Raw genomic sequence first — 18,346 nt, forward strand, 5'->3', positions numbered from 1 at the left:
AAAACCTCTACATATAAAAAGAAAAAAACTTTTCTGCTTCCCAAATAAAAAACTTCTGCAGAAAAGAAAATTCTAAAACTTCTACAGATAAAAAGAAAAAAAAAACTTTTTTACTTCCCAAATAAAAAACTTTCTGCAATGTTTTGTGACAATGTCACCATGATTAAGTAGATTAAACTGATCAAGGTCAGACTTTTCCTAGTGCAGCGATGCCAAGTCCTGTTATAAAAGGAGAGATAGCACACGTATAAGGTAACATCATAAATGTATTTTCTTAAGTTAGCTACCACACAACATTTAAAAAAAAAAATTCACTTTTTAAAAAAAAAGAAAATAGAAGCTTTATTAGGCACATATTTTTTTTCCAGAATAAAATAATTGTATTTAGAGTTTTTACTTTTTTGGATAAGAGAACAAGTTTTCTTACTAGGTTGCTCTAATAGTAATATAATGTAAGTTAATAGGAATAAAATAAAACAATTTAGTTTGGAAAGTAAGGACTATTTATTTAAATAAATAACTTTTAGTAAAACAAATCATACATTAATTTCATAAATTACCATTTCTCTTACAAAACAATTTTTGTCAAAGAAGAATTATTTCCATATTTAAGTTATATTTGTAAACAACAAATGATAAGAAGGAAATTAGTTTAATACAGTGAAAAACATTTTCTAATTCGAAAAATTTAATAAGTCAACCAAATGTTTATATACACAAAATATTAAAACATTACTTATGTTTGTTTTCAAACCGATTATTATTTAAAATAATTAAAGGCAATGGATAATAAAAACCTGCTAAAAGTTATACCTAATAGACGATGATAACAGTTCTAAAACATAGTATGAAAAATACTTTAATCACGTCATATAATAAACACCTTTTAAATTAAGCTTATCCATATACTTGCAAGAGGATGCTATTAATACTAATAATATTTGTTCGATTATAATTAAAAAATATTTCACAGATTTATATTTTGAGCAGAAAATGTAGCTTTCTGTAAACCAGTATATTCCTAAGGTAACAGTTAATGCAAAATCAGATAATTCACAAACTATATCCTAAGAATAACAACTGAAGACGTGTATGTAATAGCCACATAAATCATCAACTTAAATATGACAGCAGGTGACTTTAAGGCATAAAACTCATATTTTTAACTTACTATTTAATAAGGCACAGAACACAGAGGCACATTCTTTTCATTTTAAATATTTTTACTGAAATAATCAGATCACAAATATATTGTTTGTGTGCTAGATTCATGAAGGAATAAGGCAAGGGGTATAAGGTCTAAGGCAAATTAGGACTCTATATTTTCAGTACATTAAAACTAGCTTTGAAATTTTGAAGCTAGGTACTTTAGTAGCGCTAATAGAATTTAAATATTTTTTAAAGATAAATTAATGTAAAATAAAGAAATTCATTTTTTTTTTAAATTTTAAAATGCTTTTTTTTTACGATGGTATTTTTTGAGTATCATTTAAATCTCTTTTTCGCTAGTCATTCTTTCATTGAGGAAACTTATTCAATTTTAGGGAATTTTCTAAAATGTAGAAAAACTAGGAGAATTTTAATTAAACCAGTAGATGAGAAAAAAAAAAAAAAACTGGCAAAATCCAGCAGAGTCCATCTTCTGAATTTTATACTAGATATTGATAAGGAAAGTGAAAACTCATTTAAATATATGAAGCCATAAAATCTATCTTTAATAAGAAAATTATTTTAAAACTTTTTGTACTTGTGCAATTGAACGAACATGTTATTGAAAATACAGTAAAAGCCTGATTATGAGGAATTAAATGGAATGGAAATTTTGGAAAGCAAATAAAATTGATGAACCTAAAATTTTGTTTTTTTCAAAATATAAATCAGACACTTGCTTTTTTCAGACATTTTCTTATCGAACATGTCGGATCATTATTAAAACATATATATATATAAAAAAAAAATACATTTTAATAATAATTTTTCAATAAACTAAAGCTTTTGGGTCACAAATAGAATAGCTCTCCATTTAGAATTTGATAACTTTTGCATATTCCATATAGTCAATTTTTGTTGTAGTTAATTATTTTAGCACCATATTCTTAACTACAATACAACATAAAGTGAGATGATTGCCTTACTATATGAGTAATAAGTAAAAAAAATTTAATAAACTTATTTGTTATCCCCGTGGCAGAATCGCGACATTGTCACAGAACCTAACACAGTTCTTGCAGAAAGATTTTTCATTTGGAAATTTTTTTTATTTATTTTTCTTTTCTGCAGAAATTTTTGAAAGATTTTATCTTTTCTTCAGAATTATGCAAATTAGATGCCTTTGCCGCGCTTTGGAGTGGAATGCTGCTATTACTATTGATTTCCACATAGCTTTTATAATCCAATACTTTAAATGCGATATTTTTTAATACATTATTCATTACAACTAAATTCCGAAATGAAAACATGCATTTTACTAACCTCTTTTCGAAGAGTCTGATTCGCGTAATTCTGTCGTCGATCTTTTTTCGGTAGTTACTACTACTACGGATTTTATTATTTTGTACTGTGATGATGAAGTACAAAATGTGGAAAAGGAATTACAGTCGGACTTCTATTTTACGAACTTCCATTTTGCAAATTTTTTCGAGGAACCAAGAAAATTCTGGAAATTTCTTCGTAAAATAGCTTCCAAATAGCGAAGTAAATTTCCTATTTAACGAATTTTTCTTTGAGATCCACTTTCCTTATTTTCCAAAATATTGCTGAACATTTCAAACTTGTTAACTCATTTTATGGGGGAAATGATCTTGAATTAATTTTCGAAGCCACTGCTTCCTCTAAAAGTTATTTTAGAGAAAGCAGTAGAGTCCCTTTCCCCTTTTTGTTTGCATTTCAAATGAAAAACTCAGACCAAATGAACGGATTTTATCAGTAGCAATTAAACTTAATAACACATGTGGTAATGCATGTTTAAAATTACTTTTACAATAAATGCAACTATAATTTTATGCATAAATTTAGCTTTTTTTTTAGCTGAAAATGTAAGTAGCATGATAGTGTATGTAGCAATATATAATGTTTTTGCTCTATTCTTGCTATCGTGCAGATTTCTTTTATGGTTAAGAGTTATAAAATGAATAGTAGATACTAGTTTACAAGTTAATGGCGCATCCATTGATTTTTTAATTATGCCTAGTGTTTATGAATTTAAAGCCTGTTTTGTGTTTAAGTATTTCAAAAGGTGATTTTCTATTGAACGAATTTTCCATAGAACGAACTTATTATCGGGATTTAACGACTTCGTTAAATAGAGGTTCGACTGAAGTATGTTATTCACCTACAAAATTTGAGAATAATGCCATAATGTTAGAGTAAGAAAAATATTACATATTCAATTAAAAAAATTATTTTATTTGATCCGAATTTTTTTTATTTTTAAAGTTGACACTTCTGTTACTATAAATTAGTAACATGTATATTTGTTATTTTTATAAGAATCTTTCAGAAAGATATTAGTATTAGAGAAGTATGTTACAGAAAGCCTGAAAAAATTCTGCCACAGGGTTTGTCAAGCACTTTCTAATGAGAGCTATCAGAAAATCATACAGATGTTATTTTTGCAAACATTTAATGAATAAGTATATACACTTTCCCACTTTCTAAATAACATAACTAGTTTTCATTTAAAAAAACAAAATTCATCTATTTGAAAGATCAAAATGACTATATTGCAACTGTTGAATAAACAATAAAGGACAGTGGAATTTTATTATGTATATTTCAGTATCATGTCATACCATAATAACGACAAATAAAGAGATCTCAGTTCATGCTGAACCTCGAGTAAAAACAGCTCAACATACAAAAAAATTATCCCTGTAATTATGTCCTTATTCTTGCATTCTATAAATCGGATATAAAATGAGCAAAATGCTTACATATAAGAAATTTTGAGTGCCATAATTATATTAATCAATTAAAAAATATTAATAGAAAGTCACAATAATCGTATACTAAAAACATCATTAATTTAATAACTTGGTAGAAAATATCTAGCCATTAATCACTGAAAAGGCAACAAGTCTCTACAGACAGATAATTTAAAAAATTTTATTACCTAATTGTGCGATTCAAAACAAGTTGGCAATTATTCTATCCTATTTAAGAAATATTTTTAAAAAAATTATGTGGAAAAAGATGCAAATGTGAAAAATAACTGCAGAAAAAACAATTTAAATTTTCAGCGGCAAAGAGAGAAATAAAAGTGATTACGTGTAGAAAAATAATTCTGAACCTCATAATGATAACATAAAATATTTTAATTTGAAAAACGATGCAGACATAGTGGAAAAAGCAACTGGAAAAAATGAAGTCAAATTATGATTGTGAATTGAGAGCATTAAAATAAATTTATTCAAAATTTTTATTTGGTAACAACTTTGTATTAACAATGCAGAAATGGTCAATGATAAATAATGAAAAAAAAAAAAAAAAAAAACCACACAAAACTACGTCAATTGAAAAAAAAAAAAAGTGGTTGGTATAGTTTATATATTTTTTAAAAATGTACCAGGACATATAAAAAAGATACCACTGGATCAGGATTAACTTAGCTCTAAGTCTATTGCCAAGTAAATCCTTTTTTTTTCATTAAATATTAATTATTTAAACAAACAAACTTCAAAAAATTATTTTTTTTAAAGCTTTATTAATGTAGTATAAATTAAAAATTGCATTATTAAACAAATATTTATATTTTTTTCAAAAATACTTATTTGAAGTTAATTTATAAATTATTTTTATGTAAGTGAGTTTCTTATCCAAATCGCTGTGAGCATTTAAAACAAATCATATATTTCTTCTTCTTAGATTGAGCTGTTTCTCTCCTGATTTTACGTTAGAAATTAAGTTTAAAAGTTATTAGTTTAATCTCGGATGCAAATACAGAACAAAATTAGGGTTTAACAGTGAATTTAATATTCAAAATCAACCAATAATTTATTTGCTCCTCTAAATATTTAGCACATATTTAACAGAAATTTGAACCCTTATAACTAATTAGCACAATTCACGTAAATTTACGAAACTCCTAGTTATTCATAAAACTGAATTACATAGTAGCCAGGGAAAATGTTGTAAACAATTGAAAAAGGCAATGATTTTAATTCAATGATTTTTTCCCCTGCTGTTTAAACATCTCTACCTTATTTATAATTTGTAAAAAAAAATAATTACTTAAAAAAAAAAAAGAAGAGTAGGCTCATAGTAATAAAAATTGAGAAAAAATAAGTCTTAAAAATTAAACTTTACAATAAATTAATTTTAACAGGAATATAATAACCTGATAGAAATATACACAATTCCATAGGGTAAAAAAAAAAATTTGTACCTCAGTCTTCCTTAATATCAAATTGTCCTAGCTAGACCACAAATAAATAACAAAGATGGTTAACAGGTGTTTATGTACTTTACATTGAAATATACCTTAATACTTATATAAACTAAGAAAATAAAGATAGTATAATTTATACTATCAGTTTTTTAAAATGCTAGCTTTTCATTGTTATTTAAGCAGAATTCTCACAGTATGTAATCAGTTTTATGCACTCCATTTTCTGTTAATTGTGAACCACTGCATAGCACTACGCAGAAACATTGTGCACCAAAAAAATGATTTAAACATAACGTCAACAAATTTAATTTATAAATGTTATAAACATTGAAAAACAGTATGATTAAAATGTCACAGATGAAAATATGTTTAGATAAAATAGATATTTGAGGTATACTGTACATCATTTGTCATTTGTAATATTAATATACTAGTATCTACTCCTGCTGCCAGAGCGATCTCTTCTTTCAAAATCATAAGACCTATTGTCCTTAGAACTATGGCTATGTTTGTTCCTACTATGTCGATCATCATCACTGTTTCTATGATGTGAACTGTGACTTCTATGTTTAGAATGTTCTAATCTTTCTTTAGATCGGCGTTTCTCTTTTCTCCGTTTTTCTCCATCACGCCTGTGATGCTTTGAATCAACTGGGCTTCTGCTTCGAGCTCTGTGGCTGGTATATCTGTCTGAAGAAGAATGTGACTGACGAGATGAAGATCCGTGCATGTCTCGTTCCCGCCGCTGTCTTTCTTTTTCTCGTTCGATAGCTTCCGACAAATCCATTCCATAACGAGAATCACCGCGTTCACGAGGAACCCGAGAAGATCCTTCCCTGACGCGATCGTAATCCTCGACTTTTTCCTCAACTTGGCGTTCCTCGTCCTGATACTCTACCTCACCTTCAGTAACATCTTGTGGTTTAGATGTGATGTTACACTTTGTACGAGCACGCCAGTCTGAAAGCTTCTTCTCTAAGTCTTTCTGAATCGGGACAGGTATGCGAGGAAATAAAGTTGAAAACCATTCCAGTTTGGACAGGAAATGCCTTAACATTTCACCAATGGTCATGACTTGTCCTGATCCCGCCTTCACATCAACTTCTTCGTCATCTTCTAAATATGGCTCATACCAATCCCACAAGTCACTTGGTGGCTGGGTATATCGTATATACATAAAACCTAGTGCCCTTATGTACGGTGAATCACCATGATTTATAAGTCCAACAACTTGTTTACGTGTCAATTTTAGTGTAAAAAGCTTGTACAGTATACAAAAAGCAGTTGAAACTATACCACCAGCGCCAACTCCACGCACACCACCACACATGCCAGTCTGTCCTGACGTTTTACGACTGCCTTTCTCCCACGGTTCTAAATGGGTAACTTGATAATATATCTCATCAATAACTTCATGATATGTCTTTAACTGGTATAAATTTACTTTAAAATAATGAGACGATAGAATATTAGTAAGTATAAGATTATTCAAGTTCATAGTTTTTTCATTACCCCACATCGGTAGAGTGTTATTCTTTTTGTCAGCAATTCCAGGAGCCATTTTCTTTATAAACACTATGGTGTGATAACTAAATGTAATTTACATTAAAAATTCTTTAGAATAGTAATTTATGTATGATAGTAATAGCTAAAATATTACAAGCAACTAACGAAAGATTCACAACAAAAAGTTTGTTTGTAGTCGTTAGTAGTAAAGTTACAGTTAAGACCGAACATAATCGATTTTGAAGTTTTATTTCATGTTTTAAAACAAATATTTTCTAAATGTGAGATAAAACCTTATTTTAAATATTTATACACTTACAATTCAAATAATTTTTAACTTATAATGTAGTTTCATAAGGAAATGATATTTTGTAGAGTTTTAGGCGGTTGCCTATGTCAGAGTTACGTACTAAACATTTGATTATTTAAAACTATCTGCAATCAAAAACTATCTAAATAATAGTTTTTATTTAATTTCAATATTTTTATTAAAATATGAATATTATTTTTTTATTTTTGAAATTTGAATTTGCAGCGCCTCTAGTGGCGAGTTGACTTGTAAGTTTCTATTTAATGTTTGTTTATGTTTCGCTTTCGTGTAAACAGTTTTATTCGCGTAAACTCTTATTTAATAAGTATTCAAAATTATCTTAAAAATGTAAAACTTTGTGATTTTAGTGGTTCATTTGATGTTTTTCCTGTGTGTCAATTGTATCTAGTTTCAAGTCTATTCTGTGTTTTTTGTTCGTAACGTGTACAATGTCAGAGGCCGAGCTTCGGACGATGATACTGAACTTTAGAGTTAGTGACTTGGTGGTTTTGCTTTCATTTGCTGGGCGAAATAAAAGTGGAAAGAAACAGGAATTACAGAGTCGTGCTTTGGATTTACTAAAATTAAAATCTTCTGCTGTGCAACATAAAATTCAAGAGCTTCACAATCGCAGATATAATAACCAACTAGTTGCTAGACCCAGTAATTATGACATGCTCGAAAGGCCTCATAGTGATCGGCCCCCTCATCACTACGACAGTCACGTCAATAGTAGTTACCCCAACCATTATAACACGAATGTTAGACCACCAGTAAGCCAACATCCTAGTACTGGTTACCCAGTGGCAAAATCATACATACCACCACCGCCTCTCTCCAGTTCTAACTCTATTCCACATTATTCTTCATATGTTGATGTTAAGTTCAAAGATTTGCCATTTTTTGATGTACTGTATGAAATTCAGAAACCTTCTAACCTTGTGAACTCTACAAATGATCGGTATCAAGAAACTACTTTTTATTTTACATTAACATCGCAACAAGCCAATGATATTGCATTGTCTCGTAATGCAAGTGGTAATTATGACTGTCAAATTTTACTTCGCTTTTGTCTATCAGAGTCTGCTACTGAACAAGAAGATAACTTTCCTCCAAGCATTTGTGTTAAAGTCAATGGAAAGCTCGTGCCATTACCCAATCCAATACCAACAAACAGACCTGGTGTAGAACCAAAACGCCCTAGCAAGCCAGTTAATATAACTGCGCTTTCAAAACTTGCACCTTCAATTACGAATATGATTACTATTTCGTGGTCTTTTACCTATGGGAGATCGTATGTTTTTGGTATATACGTTGCCAAACAACTCACATCTAGTACTTTATTGTATCGCTTAAAAAGCGCTGGTATTAGGAATGCTGAATATACAACTGCGATGATTCGCGAAAAACTGCAGGAAGGGCAGGATTGTGAAATAGCTACAACAAGCCTGCGTGGATCGTTGTTATGTCCTCTCGGTAAAATTAAAATGGAGTTACCTTGTCGTGCTACGACCTGCACCCATATCCAGTGTTTCGACGCATCACTGTACATTCAGATGAATGAGAAAAAACCAAAGTGGATTTGTCCGGTGTGCGACAAATCAGCACTCTTTAAAACGTTGGTTCTAGATGGATTATTTATGGACATTTCTTCTAGAGTGTCACCAGAGGTAACTGAAGTGCAATTTAATGAAGATGGCTCTTGGACTCCAATAATGCCAAAGAAAGAGGTCAAAGAAACTCCAAAAGCTTCTGAAGAGAGCGGTGCGAAAAAGAAAACAAAATCTGTAGAAATCGTTGATCTATCAGACAATGACAGTGAAGAGGAAGCATGGAATAAATCTCTTTCTAAAGAGACTACTAAAGACTTACAAACACCAGCAACACCAAAATCAGCCACACCTCCTCTAATATTTTTATCACCAGACACTCCTGTGACCACTTCTAATTCGTACATCCCAACGTCCACCAATCGCCTTAGTCCATATCCAGAATCTTTAGCAGTATCAAATATTATGAGTGACACCTACGATCCTTTATGTATCTTGCCAGATTCATCAGTACCATCTACCTCATCTACTAGTTCTGGCTTGAGTACTCCACAATACCCAATTATCCCTTATCTCGATAATCCATACAGTTCATATAATGACCAAATCGAGACTAACGAGAATCAGTCTGCTTACAATAACTTTGACTTTTTCTCATTGTTGAATACTCCTGAAGGAGAACTAGATAAAGGAAAAGACAGTGATCGAGTACATAGTACACCTGATGTCATTTCATTAGATTAATTGGTGTTCATTACAGATTTTTTTTAAAAAAATACTCTAGGTGCTTTGCAGAGGCTTAAAGTATTAGTTCTGTATGTTGTTTGGCAACATTTAATCATACACAAACTTCTATGTTTTATTTTAATTGATCGAACTCTTTAAGTTCAACATGGTGCTTTAAGTACCCTAGAAAAATGTCAAGGTATATTATTTAAATGTTATAATACAATATGATTTGGATGTTCTTAATACTCGTTTGATTTTGTAAAGATTTACTCTTGATTTTCCTTAATTTTAAGAACAAAAATATTTAAAGGGAGAGCAAATAGAAAGCTGGCGTGAAGTTAAACACTACTACAATAATTAGTATCAACTTAATAGGTACTACAGTAATTAATTTATTAGGTTTAAAACTACTATATATCTATTATGTCTTTCTTGGTAAACGTGGTACAATAATTTGAGTATTAAAAACACCATGTAATTTGTTCGCCTTCTTTTGGCAACTGTATTCGTTATAAATATTGCAATTTTATTTGCTGATTGTCTTTCCCTTTTTATTAGCACAGAACTTTGTATTCATAAAATATGAACTTGGACTTTTTAACAAAAATTTAGTATGTTCAACATTTATATGTTTCTAAATTTTGTACATTTTGTTTCTAAAAAAAGCTTTATGCCAGTTCTATTAAGATAAATATGGTTGTAAAATAACTGTAGATATGTTATTATATAAACCACAAGAAATATTAAGCCATAAAACGATCAAGAGTAATCCAGATGTCGAGATATCATGTAATTCGAGTTGTATATTCAATCTTATTAATTTATTCTAAATAATTTTTTAAAGCATTCCAGAAGTTCTGAGTTATATTTGATTAAGTAGTTATTGTTTAATATCCTTGGAGATTACCAAAGAAAAACTAATTATTTTATAATTTGCTGAATGTACATAATTTATTTGTTTGTTTGATTGTTCAAGCCTAAATCTTATGATGAGATTTAGGCATTCATTAATGTCACTTTTAATGTGAATGACAAATTCATTAGTATATATGAAAAGATATAGTATTTTAATTTTTTATTTCTTTTTTTATTACTTTGAACTCTTATAAATTTATCTGTATTAAATTATGAGTGTTGAATTTCACATGATTTATAGATTTTAATTTAACAGCTTAAATGACTGTAGAAAATTAATAAAACAAAAATAAATTGTAAAAAGAGTTAACTAGTAATTTTATTTAAAATTCCATTTGTTGTTATTTTTCTTCGACATATTATTATGATTTTGCCAATATATTATTTTTACCATACAGTGTGCAAAGTAGGTTAATTTTTAATAAGCTATTGAAAAAAAAAGGTATATAAATTCGAGTCAGCAATCATAACTATAATTGCATTTAAAAAGTTATGCTGATTTTTATTTACAGTATAAATAACCACTTTTTATCTGTTTTTCCCAAAAGAACATATATTGAGAGTTGGTCTAAATGGTCATGAGAGTGAATTTTCACCTTCCTGGAATTCAATAAATAAAAAATAATATTCTGTTTTTAAAATTATAATTTTTTTTGCTTGAAATAATCACAAATAGTACTTATTACATCTTTGTGTCAAATTTAAATCTACACTTATTTATTAGCAAAGCATAAAAGTTGCTTTTTTAAATTTAATTTTTATCAACTGGTATTTATTTATGTATTTTCTTTCGTTATTATTATTTTCTTTTGTTGCTATTATAATTAAAAGACGCAGCACAAAAAAAAAAAATGCTTTAGCAAATTAAAAAAGGTAGTTCATTATTGCTTTTGTGCTCAAACTAGATTTAATTTAAAGAATTTTAATAAAGCATAATTTCTATTAATGTTTATTGTCATAATACTTTTCTAAAATTTGAAAAAAAATTATATAAAATGGTTAATAATAGTTTAATAAATAGTTTTTCTGGTTGCACTCTTTTTATAAAATTTCAGCAAAGGCAGAATTTTTTTGGTGACCAAAATTATAAAAGAAAATAAAAATTAGGAAATCAAAACAATGTGTATTACGGCAATAACAATGTCAAATAAAATAAGATCTTAAGTTTTCAATGATTTTAGAAGTTATGGTTTCATAAGTGAAAAAGGGATGTCATTATTTTTGTTCTAAATGAAGGAAAAATGCTGTAGCCTTACATCAAAACACTTCACTTTACTGTGGCACTCTAATCTAAGCGTATAAAGTTGAATTCAAGATGAAACTGAGTTAGGAATTGATGATAAACTTGATTGATAATAGCTAACTAGAGAGTGAAGTTCTGCGTCCTGTACTTGTAGACACTCGTTGTTGGGCTGAGTTCAGTTACGTCTTTTATAAGAGAGAGTTGTTCGGTTGCAGAACTTTGTTAGTGCCGTCTAAATTTTTTTATTTCAAATAAGTAAATAAAAATAACATTTGCTACAGATTTAAAATAGGGACTGTTACAGACAGACTAGGGCTCATATTATGTTCTGTTTTCTTTTTTTAAATTTAAGTTAAAATCACTAGGGCAGAAGTTATTTTCACACTAAAGAAATTTGGATGATGCTTACAAAGTTTTCAAACTGGATGAATTATCTCTGTTGAAGTATTTAGATGCATGAGGATTTGTGGTCTGGAGAGTATTTATTGGCAGTAGCTCAAATTGTTAAAAATTAAGGTAATTCTTAAAATAGTCATTTTATGCCACACAGTCTGAAAAAAATCTAACTAAGCTCAAGCCAAATGATTTAAATGCAATATTGATATCTTTTCATTTAATGTAATATGATTTTGAAATGCTACTAATCTGCCTATACCTTTTACCACACTTTTAAGCCATGTCTTGTCCACTTCCATGTTAAAACCGATAGACATTTATGATTATCATGACTTCAGCATCTTTGGTCCATTTTGATTAGAGGTTCAATGATGTTCCCTTTACCAAACTGAATTCTTTACATCTTTACAAAAATTCTTATTCATAATGGTACCAAATTTATTATATTGATTTATTTTCACGGAAATTTGCCTTTTGGCTTTTAATATTCTCCAACCCTTGAAAATATTTTTTACAAAATCTTTAGAAAACAGACTCTTCAAAAACTCCCGTCCTCAAGTTATGCTATCAAATTTGTATAGTGATTCATTTTTGTAAATTTTATTTCCTTTTAGTCTTTACGAGTGTGTGTGTGTAAACAATTATTAACTATTAAATCAAACCTAATATTTTTTTGAAGTGCTCGTGGAATTAGGTCTGTTATTTTTTTTAAGGAATATTTTACAAGTATATAACAAATTAGTGGGCATTGCATAGTTAGTTTTTGAAAGTCGCAATTATAGGTATGCAAAATATAAGTTAATGAGGAATAAGACAGTACGTACTGGATACATAATCTGAAATACGTAAACACCCAAAATTTGCTCTGTCTTTACAGTGGTATCAAGTATAAAGATCTATAATTTTTATTAATTCATCCTAAATAATTTTTTAAGGTATAGCAGAAGTGTTGTGTAGCATTTGATCAAGAGATTGAATTATTGATTGATTATTTAATGTAGTTACAGTGCACTCTCGATTATCCGTGTGCGGATTATCCGTGCTCATTCCGGAGTCACACAGAAAATATAAAAAGTTATAACACTACCAAATTTTTGGAAGCAATATTCGTTATTGGATTGCAGTATATGGAATATCAGCAGCATGCTCAAAGGTAAACTCATCTACGTTATCACGATCTTGGAGAAAGATCATACCGCTTGATAAACAATCCTCTTCAGATGTTCAAGAAAAATATGATAACAGTATTCTCGGACAAGCAAAAGAAATCTAAGGTTTCGAAATTCTTGATGAAGAAAATTTAGAAGATTGGTTTCAAAGCGATGCATGTGAGCCTGGCTTCCAGTATTTGACTGATGAAGACATCGTTATGTTGTTAAATCAAATAGTGATGATAGTAACTGATGCAGAAGATGTAGTAAATGAATGAAATACAATTTCTCATTCTGCTGCTCTGTGGAAACTTTATTAGATTATATGGCAGGATTTGATTACGGAGCCATTACTGCGGCTCGTAAAATATGTGTATCGATATATGGCGAAGACGCATTACACATTTTTTAATAAGGAAAATTCCTAGTTTGATGCTATGCATGCAAGTGTCAGTAATTTTTATATTTTTTGTACTGATATTGAAATTTTCTTTAATAAAAGGAGTTTTCGGATTATCCGTGTTTTTCGATTGTCCGTGTGACCTGTCCCAATGATTAACCCGGATAATCGGGAGTGCACTGTATCTATTTAGGAGCACCAACCAACATACTGCTAATTTTTCTTTGCTTAAAGAAGCATGTTTTTAAGGATGGAAACAACAGAAAGGCACTTGTACATCAGAGAAATTAACAAAATTTCTCTCTCTCTCTCAAAAAAAAGCACTATTCCATTAAATTTTTTTTTAATTGCAACTTGCCAAGCAGATAGTGCCATTTCAAAGCAGAAAGGTGGTAGTAGTACTAATGCTAAATTATATACAATATTATACAACTTTTAAAAATTATATACAATTTTTAAAAATTAAACAAAACAAGTTGATATGCTTATAGTATGCATATTTTGATGTAAAGATTTTACACACTTTTGCATACTAATCACTAAATAATTCAATAAAATCCTTGATAATGTTAATTGCAAACTTGTATTTAAACAGAAATTTTGCCTTTCATTCAAAATAAATAGTTGTTAAATTTGTCATTGGCTTTATGAAGAGTATTATGTTTATGTTAAGTTAAATGACAGTTAATGTATTTCCTAATAAGTGTTGCATTGAGCTATTCAGCAGCTAATGGTTGCTATGTTATGCTGAGTTTCTTGACAGTTATTGAGAACAGTATTTCATCTTGAGATTTTCAGCATCTTTTGAGAGCAATGTTATATTGTGTTTCATTGGTATTTATTTATATTGTGTATTAATTTAGTTATGACTATCAAAATTTTAATTGGAAAGAGTTTATTTTCACATTATTGTAATTAATTTCCAGCTTATAATGTAAATTAAATTTAACAATCAACTTTGATGAAGCTATCAGTTTAATGAATTATTTTTATACATAATTTTTATAAAACCTTTGAAAAAGTTAGATTTTGTAAAAGATATATTTATGTTTGATAAATTGCATTAGTTATTAAGGAAGATTTATTTAATAATTAGGTTTAAGAGATAAATTTATTTGTGATGAAAATATTAGTCTTAAATGGCGCAATCTAAACAATTTTCGATAAGAGTCGGTCACTTAGAAATCCCTCACCTGTTTTTAGCCTCATCTTTCCTTGACTTATTTTGAACATAATAAATGCTTTGCATTAGAAACAATTTATAGTGTTGTAAATTATAGATAAAACAGAAATATATAAAATGAAAGTTTAAATATTTTTTTACTCAAAAATGCATCTTAAAAATGATGCTCTACTAGTTCATTTTTGATTGATCAATTTCCTCTTCTAAGGATTAGAATTGATCGAAGTGGGCATGTTATATTTTAATCTTGTTTTTTATTAATAACGATGATGAATATTGAAATAATTTTTCACAAGTTTCAATTGTTTTTACATGAATTTAGAATAGCTTAGTACATAAGTATGTTCAGATTTTTGTAATTACTCATTTGTGAAATTTTTTATTTTATTTTAAGCAATAAAATTTGAAATTTTTTTTAAAAATTTTTATGTGAGTGATAAATAAACAGAGCGTTATAACCCAAATGTGTGTTGTGGTGGCTCCCCTTAAAGCAGGGTTCAAAAAATCCGTTTTTTTTCCTTCTTCTTTAAAAAAAAAAAAAAAAAAACCCAGCCCACATTAGTAATTTTCAATTTTGCCTGGGAATAAGTGGGTTTATTTCCTGAAAAGACCCAATTTCGCTTTGAGATAAGAGAGTTTTTCAAATTTATTTTACATGCATACTTATATCAACTAAATATTAAAATAAGATAAAATATATACTGAAACAATTTTGCTTTATTATTACCAAAGAGATTAATAAAAGAAATAATTATGAGAGTAATTATTTCAGTCACTTTTCTTCCTCCTAAATGTATAATGACCCACGTAATAATTGCAGATGTAAAGCATGGTATGTGATTAATTTTTAATTCTGTATCAACACATAACTTATATGAATGGATTGTATACATTCATGAAATGAAATGCACATATCTTTTTGTAGCATATGGTATGTTCATTTGTATTTTTCTATGTACGAATTCTTTATAACTTTTATAATGTACAAAAAATTATCAACTTTTATCTTTATTATATTTTCTGAAATGAGTTTAAAAAGATAATACATTTTAAATAATTGTTTTCTAAGCATTCAATTACATATTTTAAGATTTTAATGAACGTGCAGAAATGCTAATTTAATAATTATATACAAAAGAGCATATCCTAAATAACTAATATTTCTGATACGTGTACACATTCCATTAATAAATCATTTCATTTTGTGTTCAGTGTACAATTTAATCTTTCTAAATCTTTAATCTTTCTAATTAATTTACGAAATAAAATATTAGCAAGCAAAAATAAGATTCATAACTTTTTAAATATTATAAATATTCGGTACTCATTAAAATGTATTAAATTTTAACTTCTCTCAAGTGTTATGACAATTTCATTAAACTAAAAATTACAAATTTCTGAAAGTGTCTTTTTATTTAATTTCATTGAAAGATTTAAATATCACTGAAAGTTTTCTATTTATCAATCCCTAAGTGAATTCTCAATTTGAACTGAGTCCAGCTGCCATAAGAAAAGCAGTGAATAATTGAGTAATTAGATGAGATGTTTTGGCTTTCAACTAAATTATGGATTTCTGCCAATTATGGGTTCAATATTCTGAACTTAATCTTTAAACAGATATTTTTGCAAAATGTGTAGTAGATGGAAACGGGTAGAGGTTGTAACAGAAATCTTAAAATAAAATGGTGATATTTTTGTCGAATATTTTAAAATAATCATTACGGAATTTTTTTTTAACCGAAAACTTTATTTCAGATTCTTTGTCTAAAATTATCATATTCATTTAAAAATATTGAATGAATATGTATATATATTTTAACAAACCCTTAAGGGTTTGTTAAAGATCTGAAGGGTCACCATCTAAATAAATAACGCATTAAGTGTAATATGTATGCATACTGCACAAAATTAATTTTATAGATAAGTAATGTATTGTATTATATAAATATGTGTTTTTAATCGAGTACTTTATTTTTTTCACATATTCAGTTCATTTATATTAAATTTTGTTTGAAAAAATAAGATATCATATAATTTTGTATGAAAGTTACTATAAGTTAAATTATAAGTTGATAATTTCAAGGAACAATATGGTTTATTAATGGCAAATAAAATTAATTGGAAATTATAAAATGTGAAAAAAAGCTCAATTGGCATAAAGATGGGCTTTTTCAAGTGGGTCAAATCTGAAGAAACCTGTTGTGATTTTTCGGACTGCTTAAGAAGCTTTTCAAAAAGTTTCTCCATTTTAATCTTGAAATGCTTTTGGTGTTTGAGTTGTTATAAAACAAAGAAACGAGTGTTAACTGAAACTTTCAGTAGTATAAGCATTGCAAATATAAAGAAGTTTAGAATGTTTTTAATTTTATCTTGTTCTTATAACATTATTTTATAGGTTACAGCCCCACAAATCTACTTATGTTAAAGATTTTGTTAATTTAAAGTTTTTTTTCTTTTAATTTTGTGAATTTTTATGTAAATGAATACTTACTAATCATTTTAAATGATTGAATCACAAAGATTATGGCTAAAAAGATTGAGAATCCCCAGTGCTTGTTAAACAACCTGTTTTTCCAAACTATTTTTATTACTTTGCTTCAGTATTTATGTGGGTGCACTGTTGTTTTAATACTTTATTCTAAATTAATATGTGCAAGAAAGTTTTTATCAATGTGTTAAGAGTAAAACTTAAAATGTATTTAATTTTTGATATCTTACACATTGGGTATTAAACATTTTTTCTGGTTGATCAAAGTTTCTCACTCTTACTATAAATCTAGAACGGATGAACTGGGATGATCATTTGTTAATTGATTTCTTTATGATGATTGCTTAGAATTGAGAAAAAAAAACTTTCACAGTAATGTTTTTAATAAATTTAATATTAAATAAATAATAAAATTCGTGTGCAGTGGTATATTAATTTACTTCAATAGCATGTAGCAAATACCTTGGTTTTCCCACTGAAATTGTTATGATTTAATTTTAAATTAAATTTATAATTGAAAAGAAAAATAATTTTTTTTTGAAAGTTTGCTTCAGTTTGTTGCTGATTACTTGGTTCATTTTGCAAATCTTGATGTAATTTTGATAATCTATTTTATTTTTCATATTCATGTAATTTCGATATTCTATTTTATTTTTCATATCCTTATTGTGGAGAGTTTTTGATTTTTTTTTTCAATAAAAGATGCTTAAGAAATGTTTTATCTGCAATGGATCAACAATTTATCTGCTGTGGATGAACACTTCATTAGCAATAGATCATTTTTATCTGCAATATTGATTGAACTCTGTATGGAAAATAAAACTATTTGTTAAACAATCATTACCCTTTTCTGTGAGTATATTTTTTATAATGTTTTATGTTCTTGGTTTTTAATAACTAAATGATTTTCATGATTATGAATATATTATATAATATAATGATTTTTATGAATATATTATTTAAAGTTATTTTACTGTATTACCAGAAAGTGAATACGTAAGCATTATTTTAATTTACTCATTTAAATATAATCTCAGCAATTATCTATACATTATTAATCTTTTAATTGAAAAGGTAAATGAATTTAAA

The 18,346-nt window shown here is 27.9% G+C and overlaps 3 protein-coding genes across 3 annotated transcripts in view; 1 reads left to right on the plus strand and 2 right to left on the minus strand.

Annotated features, from left to right (window-relative positions):
- Window positions 1–18,346, minus strand: part of LOC107437838 (uncharacterized) — a 341,669-nt gene that overhangs the window by 15,021 nt on the left and 308,302 nt on the right. The gene's annotated exons all lie outside the window — the stretch shown is intronic.
- LOC107437865 (pre-mRNA-splicing factor 38B) lies at window positions 3,385–7,101 on the minus strand. Its single transcript, XM_016049996.4, has one exon. It carries the CDS (start codon window positions 6,945–6,947, stop codon window positions 5,817–5,819), a length of 1,131 nt encoding a protein of 376 aa, XP_015905482.1. The 5' UTR covers window positions 6,948–7,101; the 3' UTR covers window positions 3,385–5,816.
- On the plus strand, window positions 7,441–10,706 carry LOC107437857 (E3 SUMO-protein ligase PIAS2). The gene has a single exon (XM_016049985.5). The coding sequence runs from the start codon at window positions 7,652–7,654 to the stop codon at window positions 9,494–9,496; it is 1,845 nt and encodes a 614-aa protein (XP_015905471.1). The 5' UTR covers window positions 7,441–7,651; the 3' UTR covers window positions 9,497–10,706.

Source organism: Parasteatoda tepidariorum, chromosome 1 (assembly GCF_982258835.1).
Source record: "Parasteatoda tepidariorum strain Cologne lab strain chromosome 1, Ptep-v5.0, whole genome shotgun sequence".
Lineage (NCBI taxonomy): Eukaryota > Metazoa > Arthropoda > Arachnida > Araneae > Theridiidae > Parasteatoda > Parasteatoda tepidariorum.